Source organism: Cnephaeus nilssonii, assembly GCF_951640355.1.
Source record: "Cnephaeus nilssonii genome assembly, chromosome: 13".
Lineage (NCBI taxonomy): Eukaryota > Metazoa > Chordata > Mammalia > Chiroptera > Vespertilionidae > Cnephaeus > Cnephaeus nilssonii.
The window spans coordinates 32,843,132-32,856,013 of NC_137084.1; the positions used below are offsets into that span (position 1 = coordinate 32,843,132).

General features: G+C 43.4%; 1 protein-coding gene across 1 annotated transcript in view; it reads right to left on the reverse strand.

The window, feature by feature from the left end:
• The window catches only part of PDE3B (phosphodiesterase 3B), a 158,351-nt gene that overhangs the window by 4,988 nt on the left and 140,481 nt on the right, over positions 1–12,882 (reverse strand). Inside the window, 2 exon segments of the mRNA XM_079787417.1 lie at positions 2,304–2,465; positions 5,492–5,695. Coding sequence (XP_079643543.1) covers positions 2,304–2,465; positions 5,492–5,695 — 366 coding nt within the window.

Below are 12,882 nucleotides of genomic sequence, written 5' to 3' on the forward strand. Positions count from 1 at the left end.
AAAAAAACAAAACGGCAAAAACACCCGCATGTGGCCCACGGGCCGTAGTTTGCGGGCCGTAGTTTGAGGACGCCTGACCTAGAGGGTGTTGGGCAAGCTCTATGTTCAATTCATGTGTAAAATTTTATAAATCTATTTTACAGGTTTGCTATGAGGATGAAAAGCAATATTAATATATTAAGTGTTCAGCACAGTGCTGAGCATTCTCCAAACGGTACTGTGAACAGTTTGGTTCCCAGTGTCTGATCTGGTGGGGAATGAATACGCTCCATAATGCACAAGTGCTGCAGGCAAGATGAGTCATATGTCCTTATGAAACTGTCGCAGTGATGAACTGTCCTGTGATTTAAATCTTCTATGACTAAGAAAAGAATGTATGTTTGTTTTTAAACCAGTTGAGGCTGCCCACAGGATTCTACAGTTTCATATGTTTAATACTTGTTTTTTGTTGTTGTTTTTTTGTATAAGTTTGGCTTTTCTAAGTTCATGGCACTTGGATATAGGAAGATAACGCTAGTGTAATTACAATGATAAAAAGATGGGTAAGGTTAGAATTTTGCCTCCATATCTCAAAGATGTTTAGTAGCATAGCTAGAATGAGAGGAAATGTAATAGTTTTGATGAGGGTTAACTAGAACTTTCATATAGATTAGTACATTAACCTTCATAACAATTCTATGGTAGGGTGTTATTTTTCTCCTTTGACATATGAATAATGAAACTTAGAAAAATTAAGTGATACTGTCTGAAATATGTGATTTTTATTGAAAGATTAGGAATTATAATTGCTAACATTTATGGAGCACTTATCTGTCAGGAACTTTTCTAAGACTTTAAATATTAAGGTTGTTGTGAGGATTAAATAAATTATGTGGTAGGTGCCATCAACATTCCTGTTTTATAAATGAGGAAACTGAGGCAGAGAGGTTAAGGTCACACTGCTGGTAAGGAAAAGGGACCTCAGGCATGGCTTTACGTGTGTTTAATAAAAATTAATTCTATATACTTTCAAAATAATTATATTGTAAATGGGGTTGAAATGAACTTTTCAAATGTTCTTTCAATGAAATTTGTGAGTTTTCACAATCTGGCATATACGAATACTTTTTAATTACCTCTGTACAGATGGCATTTTCCTTAGCATTAAATTCTTTTGTGAACATAAATTAAATCCTGAAACAGGCTTCCGTTACCTATAATAATGAATTTGGGACTATGCAAACTGATTACTACAGATTAGGCAAATATTTATTACCATATATTACCCCAAAGTACAAATAATTTAGTTCAAGTGTATCAGAATAGTAAAATATTAATTCCATGATTACACAGTATAGAATATTTTAACTTATGAACAGCAGAGTACACATTATTGTGTTGGGACCTTTAGCTAAGGTGGCTGAAAGCCACTGCACATTTATTGGTCATTTGATACAATCTGGGTGTGACAGGTACAACAGGTAACTGTGCATGCTTTATAGACTCCACTTCATCACTCCTGCTAGAGTTGCAACTCATGGTAAGAAAGCCTCACAGAGGCCTCACATGGTAGATATCTTGTTTTTCTGGTTATTAGGGTCAATAAGGATTCCCAAGGAATGTAATTCCAAAATCAAGAAGATGTGTTTGATGTTTGGAGATAATGAAATATTAGGCTTGTGGGAAAATCAGTCTACTCTTACATTGTAGAGAGCCTCAAAATTGGACCTCAAAAAAATGGAAAGATTCTGCAATGTGGTAGGATTAGTTTTCAAGACAAGAGTTTAAAACACATGAGAAAAGACCATGTTTATATCTTTGGATTCTTGAAAACCATTAAGATCTACTTTGTCCCCATTTCTAGCTAATTTCTTATCCTCTACCAGGACTTTTACCCAGTTGATGTTTCTAAGGCAATCTTTTTATAGCAGAGTTGAAGATGGTTGATAGTCTTTAAATATAACCTAAGTATAATCTGAATCAATTCAAAACAACTTCATTTGGAAATAAATTATCGTAGGCTATATTGGTTCTCAGGGTTGAAAGAGACCTTGGAATCATAATGTAGTCTGTCCTTCCCTCTACACTCAAGTACGTTCAACCCACTTTAGATAAGCCATAAACTTTTTTTTTTTTTAATATCAGCAGCAAAGGCAAAAAGAGCACAGAATATACTAAGACCAGAGCAAATGAAACTATTTGTAACCATTCTTAGCCAAAGCAATTCCGATTTCAAACACTGACTGTAGCTTTCCAAATCCCAAAGGGTAGTGTCTTCAGATGGCAGCTATTAAAAATCCCACCAATCTCACGTTTCAACTCACCTGCTCATAAAATTCATTGACAATGCCTTCTGTCCATTTCAAATGCAGGTTCCGAACCTTTGCTGGGCCATTGATATCTGCCAGTTTGATGCACACCTGGCATACTAAGAGGCGGTCATTTTCATTACTCCATTCTATACCATTACTATTTACATCATTGGCCTGTTTTGGAAAAACAGAATTATTTTAGGTTCTGAGGGCACAGGAGTTTTGTTGTTTCTACCAAATTACCTTAAAATTTTCCTAACCCAATGACAGGCAGGAATTTCAATAAATGCTTCTTTTAATCTATTTGTGCCATAATATGGACCTCTATGGTTAAGTTTCTCTTGAATTTGAAATATTATGATAATTTTGTTTCAATAGAAGCAGAGACTATAAAAACATAACAAACCATGGGTTTCCATATTTGTGATTACCACAGAGGATTATAATTTGTGTGTATTTATATATATATGTATATATATATATGTATATATATAACATTATTAATAAGCAATATAATATATAAGTATATATATGCAAAACATCATAAATCATGTAGAATTGTAACTTTGTACCTCAAAAAAAAGAAAATACTTAAGGATCTAAGGAGAAGTTGGCTCTAGCTGTGAAAGACAAATGTGATATGGTTTAAAGAACGTAAGTCTTAGAAGCTGAGCTCTATGGTTTAAAATCCTGACTCAGAATGACGTGCTAATTTATTGTGTGATACTGAAAAAATCATTGAATCTCTTGGAGTGTTTCTTCATCTAGAGGATAGTCTTATCCAGGGAGTTAAATCTAGTACTTCTTTGTTACCAGTTCCTCTACCATGAAAGGACACCTTCCTTTATGTCAGAAACTCATAAAAAACACACACAACAGATTCCAGCCCTGGCCATTGTGGTACAATTGGTTGGATCATCATCCCTTACCCAGTAAAGTTGTGGGTTCAATCCCCAGTCATGGCACATACCTGGGTTTCGGATTCTATCCCAGGTCAATGGGGAGGCGGGGTGCATACAGGAGGCAACTCATGATGTCTGTCTCTCTTTAAAATCAATAAGCATATCCTTAGGTGAAGATTTTTAAAAATGAGAAAACAATAGATTCCTGCCAGCAAAAGAAGGGGCATCCTTCCTTCAGGAATCAGAAGCCATGGTTTTCAACACTTTTTCACCCCAAATGTCTGAGGCATAGAACACGATGAGTACCACTATCCCAGGAGGACAGGGACTCCTACCTGTTCATTCCTTATTCTTTTTTTGTTTGTTTCTTATTCTTTAGCACAGTGAGTGCATATTCTCAAGTGGAAGAGTGGAGAGTACTTCTCTCCCACACCAGCCAAGCACTAATATAAAGAAGGTGTAATAGGTCTGGTGCAGTAGACATAATGGGCTTCCTTGAAGTACATCTTTAATTTCATAAAAGGCCTTCCTTGGCACAGTGCACAACTTTCTCAAATCTGCCCCTAAAAACTTTGAACATAATTGATTTGTCACCATGTGAAAGTTACAAGTCTGTGTCGGAGAGGAAATGTAGCGAGCAATAGTATTTTAGGATGTATTATAATAAAAATACTGTTTTAAAATATTGGAATATGTAGTATCTTACAGTAGATATTTATCATTAATTCATGAACAGTATTAATTCTAACTTAATATTAAATAACTAGAGGCCTGGTGCACAAATTTGTGCACGGGTGGGGTCACTATGGGTGGCCTGCAGGGATCGGGCCAAAACCTGCAGTCCAACACTGCCTGCAGCTCCTACCTGCCTGTTCCTGCTCATCCCGGCCCCACTGTGCCTGCCGCGGGCTTGTGCCCAATTAGTCCCCATCAGGAGAGGCTGGCGCTGCCACAGCAGCGCTCACCAGCCATGAGCCCTGTGTCGGGCGCCTTCCCAAGGGGAGTGGCCTGTGGGATCGGGTCAAAACTGGCTCTCTAACATCCCCCGAGGGGTCCCGGATTGCGAGAGGGCACAGGCCAGGCTGAGGGACACTACTGGTGCATGACCAGGCCAGGGAGGGACCATCTCACTATGTCCCAATCAGCCAGACCCCAGCAGCAAGCTAACCTACAGGTCAGAGCATCTGCCCCCTGGTGGTCAGTAAACATCATAGTAACTGATCAACTGGTCGACTGTCTGCCCCCTGGTGGTCAGTGCACGTTATAGTGACTGGTCGACCAGTTGACTATCCCCTGATGGTCAGTGCACGTCATAGCGAGGGTTGAGCAGCCTTAGCATATCATTAGCATATTACGCTTTGATTGATTGGTTGGTTCTGCCGTTCAGTCTATTTGCATATTACCCTTTTATTATCTACTAGAGGCCCAGTGCATGAAAATTCATGCAATGGGGAGGGGGGGTCCCTCAGCCCAGCCTCACCCCTCTCACAGTCCAGGAGCCCTCATGGGTGGGAGGCGAACCGGCGATCAGGGAAAGGCGACGCCCTATCACACCTCTGCTGCTGCCACTGCCGGCAGTGCAAGCCTCGTCCGGCCCTGGTTACCTGAGCCTCAGGTGGCCCTGGGCGGCTGGGCAGCCACCACCCAGCTTGCACCTCCAGCTGGCCCTGGGCGGCTGGGGGCTAAGGTGACTGGGTGCCACCATCTTGTGGCTGTGGGCACCGCCATCTTTGAGGGTGTGGCAGTCAATTATCATATTCCCTCCTTATTGGCTGTGGGCGCTGCCATCTTTGAGACGGTGTGAGGGTCAATTAGCATATTCCCTCTTTATTAGATAGGATATTAATTAGACTGGACATCTTCCGGGCGACCTTCTTGACGTCCTTCCGGACAAAGCAATGGTGGTGGTGCCGAGGCAGAGGCAGTTAGAGGTGATCAGACTGGCAGGGGAGAGCCGTTAGGGGGATCAGGTTGGCAGGGGAGAGCAGTTAGGGGGATCAGGCTGGCAGGGAGAGCAGTTAGGGGGATCAGGCCGGCAGGGGAGAGCAGTTAGGGGGATTAGGCAGGCAGGGGAGAGCAGTTAGAGAGGTTAGGGGCGATTAGACAGGCAGGCCGGCCAGCAAGCGGTTAGGAGCCCGTAGTCCCAGATTGCAAGAGGGTGCAAGCCGAGCTGAGGAATACCCGCCTCCCCATGCATGAATTTCGTGCACTGGGCCTCTAGTATAGGATACTTTTATTTAGTAACACTAATAACAGTGGTTTCCATTTTTGATACCAGGCATAAATTACATAACAAACCTTGGCATTGAATTCAGCAAGGAAATCAAAATGCTTCTTAAGGTCTGTGGCAAGGATTGCTTCAATGACTAAAAAACGAAAGCGCTTGAATTCCACATGATCAAGATTAAGAAGGAAGTTGTATTCTGGGCTAGAAAGATACAGGCTCCAAGCTGATGCAGCATGATGATTCTCCAGAACAGATCTATCGTTGTATAAAACTGCCTAAAAAGGAATAAGAAAAATGAGGGAGGCATATTAAAGATATTAAAATTTTAATAATAAACAGAGTTGGGATCAGATTAGAAAAAAACAAACAGTGAGTAACAGCTCTATGCCATTGGCATTTTAATTTTGTGAAGGGTTGTGATACTTTTATAAATCAGTGGACCAAAGTGCAAGGTGAGGTACACCTTTCCTGCATGCACAGCTTGTCAGTGAAAGGGAATTGGTTTTCCAAGTTCATCAGCTTTGCAAATACCGTGCTGCCTTCCAAGAGATGGAAAGTTGGTGTTTAAGGTCTACTACATGAAAACAGTAAACCTTTTCAGATAAAGCTTAGTCCTTAGGGATAAAAAACAGGCTTGGGATACATTTCTTCAGCTAGCATGAAATCAAGGGTGGTGGCAACAGAAAAGAAGCAGGAGTACAGTCTAGGCCTTTTGAGCTCGGTGTTTCAAACTTCGCCAAAAACTGAGCATAACTCGGGTAGTGTGTCCCTTTGAGGAAAAAACATTATTTCGCGATATTTATAGTTTAAATAACATAAATGTTTCATCCTCGGCATGCGGCCGCCTCAGCGGCCGCGTGTCATCAGAAATGGCACTGACACGCGTGTCAGAGGTTCGCCATCACTGGTCTAGGCTGAGGCAGGCCCGATGTCTGAGAAGGACACATCCTACACTTCCAACTTGTCACTGTGCCTGGGAATAAGAAGTAGGAAACAGGTAAGAGCACAAATCCTTTGGTTCAAGTGTTATGGCACTATTCACTTTTTCTCCACCTCTTCCACCTCTAAAAATTAAGCAATTTTTAAAATCATTAAGCATAGTAATTTTAAAAAATATTTTAACAATTTTATTGTGGACTATAACGTATGCAAAAAATGCTAAAACTTGAATAGTACAGTTTAACAAATAGTTGTAGAGAAAATGCCCATGTTACCAACGGTACTGTCAAAAGTACAACATTGCTGACTCCTTGGAAACTTTCTTTGTACACCTTTTTTATCACAACCTTCTTCCTCCCCACAAAGATATGCATTCCTAAGTAATATATTCAGTATTTTAGTTTTGCCTATTTTTAGACATTATATACAAGAAATCAACTTTGGGAATTACTTTTTTTTGTAAAATTTTGAGGTGCAATTGGCATACAACATTGTATTAGTTTCAGATGTAAAACATTCAATATTAGTATATATTGAGAAATGATCACCAGAATAAGTTTAGTAAACTTCCATAACAATACATAGATATATATATTTTTTTTTCTTGTGATGAGAACTTTTAAAATATTCTTAGAACTTTCAAGTATGCAATACGATATTATTAACTACTAGGGGCCCAGTGCACAAATTTGTGCACCTGGAAAGGAACTGTGGGTTGTGAGGCTGCAATGGGCACAAAGGCGGATCTCGGCCCATCCTCTGTGCCCCTGCCCGGCCCCTCACACTGCAGCCCTGCTCCCACTTCTGCTGCTCCCACACGCTGAAGGTGCTGTCCCTGCTCACACCTGCTGACAGCATGGAGTGATTGTTGCCGGCGTTGAGTGATCGGGTGCAAGCAGTGGCTGCCACCCTGATTGCTCTGCAGGAGCAGGGGGAGGTGGAGAAGCTCTCAGGGACGACTCGGGCCGGCAGTCGCTGCTCGCAACAGCTGATGGCGCTGAGTGATCGGGGACAGCACTTCGAGCCAGCAGCGGGTGCGAGTGGGACCGGCACTGGCAGCAGGTGCGAGCACTGGGCAGCACCATGGTGCGTGGGAGCAAAGAATTTTCATTAACCACCAGAGGCTTGCCCCAATTATAGCGACCGGCACCCTGCCTTGGTCTGACGCCCTCACTCACCTGCTCCACCATCCCGCTGTGGCCAACACCCACCATGTTCTGTGCACACCCCTGGTGTGGGAAGTGCACGTCATAGCAACCGGTTGTTCTGCCGTTCGGTCTATTTGCATATTGGGGTTTTATATATATAGACTAGAGGCCTGGTGCACGAAATTCATGCATGGAGGGGGGGGGTTCCTTCAACCCAGCCTGCACTGTCTCCAACTGGGGACATCTCTCTCACAATCTGGGACCACTGGCTCCTAACTGCTCACCTGCCTGCCTGCCTGCCTGCCTGATCGCCCCTGACTGCCTCTGCCTGCCTGATCGCCCCTAACTGCCCTCCCCTGCCAGCCTGGTTGCCCCCAACTGCCCTCCTCTGCTGGCGAATTTGGTTCTGATTGGTTGGTTTCTATGACAGCATTAAAAGCTCCACCTCCTAGGCAGCCACTGGCTCCCCAGAGCACCCAGATTTGGTTCTGATTGGTCGGTTTCTATGCCAGTCAGCATCAGAAGCTCCACTTCATAGGCAGCCATTGGTTCTTCATAGCAGCCACATTCGGTTCTGATTAGCCAGTTCCTATGCCAGTCAAAGCCTCTGGGCCTATCAATGGGGCCTGATCAGAAAGGCGGGGCTGATCAGCAGCCCAGGTGGAGGCCTGGAGAGAAATGGAGGCAGGGCTGCTGGCCAGACTGGGAGAGAGAGAGGCAAGTGCTGATCAAAAGCTGCCACAGAGGCAACTAATCAGTCCCTGCTTCTCTCTTCAGGCCTCTCTGGCCCTGATTCGCAGCCCCCTCAGCAGTCAGTGCTAGGGCACTGCGCCTGCAGCAGAAGCAGTCAGCGCTGGGTTGCCATGGCAATCCAGCGCTGCCTACAGGACTGACTTCCAGTTGGTTGAGCCTTGGTTGTTACTGGTCGTTATGACCCAGGGTTTTTATATATTAGGATAGGTGCCATGCTGTACATTACATCCCTAGGACTTATAACTGGAAGTTGGTACCTTTTGATTCCATTCACCCATTATACCTTTTCATTGCTGTCTCCTTTGTGTGATTATATGGCACATTACTATCCATTATGCTGCATATGTTCATTTGGGTTATTTTCAGTTAATATCTATTATGAATATACTAGGGTCCCAGTGCATGAATTTGTTCACCTTGAAAGGAACTGTGGGCCACAAGGCTGTGGTGGGCACAGGGGCGGGTCTTGGCCCATCCTCTGTGCCCTTGCCCAGCCCCTCCCGCTACAACCTTGGGTCCCATCTGCCAGCAGCCCCACTCCCACCACTGCCGCACCCACACGCTGACGGTACCAGCCAAGCTCGCACCCGCTGACGGTGTGGAGTGATTAGGGCCAGCGTCAGCAGCGCGTGCAAGCAGGGCCAGTGCTGTCAGCGGGTCAGAGTGGCCACTGCTGCTTCGATCGCCCATCAGGGGCAGGGGGAGGTGGAGAAGTCCTCAGGGGTAATCGGGGCCGGCAGCCGCCACTGGCACCAACTGACAGTGCCAAGAGATTGGGACTGGTGCAGGGCACTGGCAGTGGGTGTGAGTGGCGGCTCCGATGCCAGCTGCAGGTGCGAGCAAGGCCAGTGCTGACAGTGGGTGTGAGCGAGCAGCTCTGGTGCCGACAGAAAGTGGGAGAGACAGCTGCTGGCCCCGAACGCCCCTCAGGAGCAGGGGGGAGTGGAGAAGCCTTGAGGGGCGATCAGGGCTGGCAGCCACCATTCACACCCGCTGACGGCACTGCGCGATCGCGGCCGGCACTGGGAGCGGGTGTGAGTGGGGCCAGCGCCAGCAGCAGGTGTGAGTGCTGGGTGGGACTGCGGCACGTGGGAGCAAATGATTTTCAGTAACCACCAGAGGCTTGCCCCAATTACAGTGACCAGCACCCTGCCTTGGTCTGTATACTTTCCATGTCTTTATCATTTTAGTCTGTATTTTAGGAGAGGTGGTCTGACTTTACTTCCAATGCTTATATTGATTTCAAAAAAAAAATTTCTGCAGTATTTTTAGCTTCTAAGAGCATTGTTTTCTTTTTCATAGTTTCTTATTGTGGATGCAGTCTTTTCCAAATTCTCTGAGAACTTAAAAAAAACACATTCAGTGCTTTTCTATTCCCTAGATTATCCTGTATTCAGTTAATTCTGTTCACTTTAGCCTTTTCTTTCCAAGCTACCGATGAATGTCTGGAAATCCTTGGTTTTCTGTTGATATAAGAAAATGAATTCTAGATTGCTTGGTGACTTTCTTCTGCACTATGTATGCTTTATTGCCGAGTTTCTCCTTTAATTGGGAAGGATGTGAATGTGTTCGGGGCTTGCTACCCAGCAGGTTTTGCTCTAGAATTACCAGACTGGGTGCCAGCTGTTCAGCTTCCAGAATGAGAAGGATTTACGTTGGAATACTAATACCCACACTAGTATTTCTCTCCTGGCAGTTTCCTTTAGGATCTAAGAGCTGACTTTTCTGCCTGGAGGTAAATGCAGGGCTGCAGCAGGTTTGCTTACAGGCATGTGCACTTAAGTGTGAGCGAGCCTGTGTGTGTGTGTGTGTGTGTGTGTGTGTGTGCGCGCACGTGGGCAGGCACAAAGGCATCTGGACTTCCTATAGCGTTCCACTTAGTCTGTAGCCCCTTCTAAATACTTCTATGTCTTACTATGTAGCCATCTGTTTTTCATTTTCTAAAAATAGTATAAAATTCTTTAATCTACTGGTGCTAACACCCTCCCACCTAGAGCTTCACCCCTGTCATTTTAATCAGGAGGAAGGGGAGACAAATGCATGTGGTTAGTCATCTTGACCCATATTTTGACTGTATGAGGTTTACAGGTCCCAACTTGAAATTTTATTTCCTTTTACCCTAAATTTCATCAAAATATTAATACCTCAAGCACTAATCTCCTTCCTTTAGCCAATTTTTCATTTGGAAATATCTAAGAAATCTCAGAATTTTAATACTGATATCCCTCCAGTTTAAATTTTACTAAATATTTTACCTTCTTTCATGGAAAAGATTCAAAATAATCCTCCTGTCTTCCCAGCATACATTATTTACCATAAGAATGAAGAGGAATACTTAATGGTGGTATTGTATACTGCTGTCACTTTTTATAATACACTGGAGCAATGATATCTTTTACTAATTATAGCTTAATTAGACCCACTGAGCTTCCCCAGATGAGAGAACCTACTTTATTTACCTAATAAACACACTGAGCCTCAGGCTTTCACAAAAGAGTCCTCATCTCATAGGCGCTAGCTGAGGCAGATGTTAGGAATTTCATCACTCTGGGAAGAACTGAGTACATTTCAGACAAACTAGTGGTGCTGCAGAGCAAAGAAATCAGGCGTCCTTCAACATTCAACAAATACTCACTGAATGTCTTTTGTGTGTGTGGTACTGCTGGTCTAGGTATTAGGGAATAAAAGAGACAAAAATCCCTGCCCTTCTCGAATCTTATATTCCACTGAGGGAAGACATCATAAATGAACAGAATGCAGAATACCTAAACAATTATTGCTATGGAAAAAACAAAGCAGGGAAGGAGCATAATGAGTGCCAGGAAGGAGCTTCTGGAATTGTAGATGGAAGGACATGACAAAGTGAGCTCCATGGACATGTGTGGAAAGAGCACCCTGGGCAGGGATGACAGAACAGGAACAGGCTCTCGGGGAGGGTGCCCAGGTACAGGAGAAAACAGCAAGGAGGCCAGTGAGGCTAGCCCTGAGTGAATACGAAAAAGGCAGACTTAATGGGGTTTAAATCGAGTAGGGCCTTCTGCACTATCCTAGTGACTTACTAGGAATCTGGTGAATGTCATTGAAGGGTTTGGAACAGAAAGCCATGTAACTCAACGTAAACAGTCACACTTTGGCCGCCGTGTGTGGAAAACAGACTAAGGGGGAGCTGTAAGTAAGCAAGGAGACAGGGTGAAAGGCTGTACTTTTTTGGTAGCTGAACTCTCTAATCGACTTCCTTTCCATCCCAGAGCTTCCCACTGCTTCATCTATTGACAATTCTTAACAATGGAAAGTTAGGAACTAGAACAAGTTTTGAGTATAAACTTTATAAATTATAACAGCTTTTTTAAAAAAAATTCTCTGCAAGTGAGAGAGGTTAACTCTAGAATTCATTCATTTTTAATATTCTTGAAGGAAAAGCAATAAACAAGTCTGACTCACCTACGCTCAAAGCTAATAAAAGCAGAGCGTGGAAAAGAACAGTGAGTCATTTCTTTCTACGTGATTATGTAGTTCAGGAGGTTCTCAAATACATAAAATGGAAGAAAACTTTCCATATGTTACCTCCTTTTACCTTTAACCATATCAGGTACATATTTTGAGGGTCAGAAAGATAAGGCTGATTTGCCTAAGGTGACAGAACTAATAAGTGGTAACCAGAAATCACACACAGGCCAGCAGATCCCAAGACCAGTACTTTCTCCATTGTGCTGCTACTGCCCAAGTTGGACTCACCAGAAGATTTGCAAAAATTATGAAGTATTGGGCTAGAGAGAATGGGCATTGACTTTTGCAGAATGGTACTGCAAATGAGGAAATATGTGCTCTTTAGTGGGTAATTTCTTTGAAAGAGAATAAATATTAGGTTGAAATTTATTTTTTAATTAGTTACCTATGGAAATCATGAGCTTTTAATAGATAAAAGTCTCAATGGGGAAAATGAATTACACATCACTTTTAACATTTCTCCTCCCACTCATCTCTGAATCCTACTTGAATCTTAACTCTTATTGTGGCTAAAGACTCTATCCTCTATATTTTAAAGTGAGACTGTGTGAAAGGGATAAAAGTATAGACAAAAGGGGCCCATGATGACCTGACAAGCGCAGGGGAGGCCTGCATGGCAGTCGTGCAAACTCAGAGACCTTAAGTAACCACAAAGGATGGTTGGTCTGAAATTACACTTTAACTAAAAGCAGTTATGGTGGGCAGTTAGGTCCTAGGCCAGTATCTTCACTGACAAGGTCAACCTTTACCTTATCTGAGCCTATCTGTCTTTTTGCATCTAGATAACATACCCTTGAAATGTCTGGGTAACTTGTAACTTCCCTTTTTCTGGAGCCCCTGGGGCACAACCAAATGGGCTGGGCACCAGGACAGATATGTCCTGCACCCACCTAAGTATGTGTCCATCATTTTACTTTTTATCCAATCCCAGGGGTTTTCCCACTCCCCTTCCCACCCCCGGCTTTGCTTTATCCCACCTCCTCAATCTATCACCAGTGAATTTCATGTAACCCACATACATCCTCCTTTAATTGCAATGTATAAATATAAATGTAACCCGCCATTCTCCGGAGCATTATCTCAATTCGTTGAGGTTCTGCTTCCCGGCATATGTT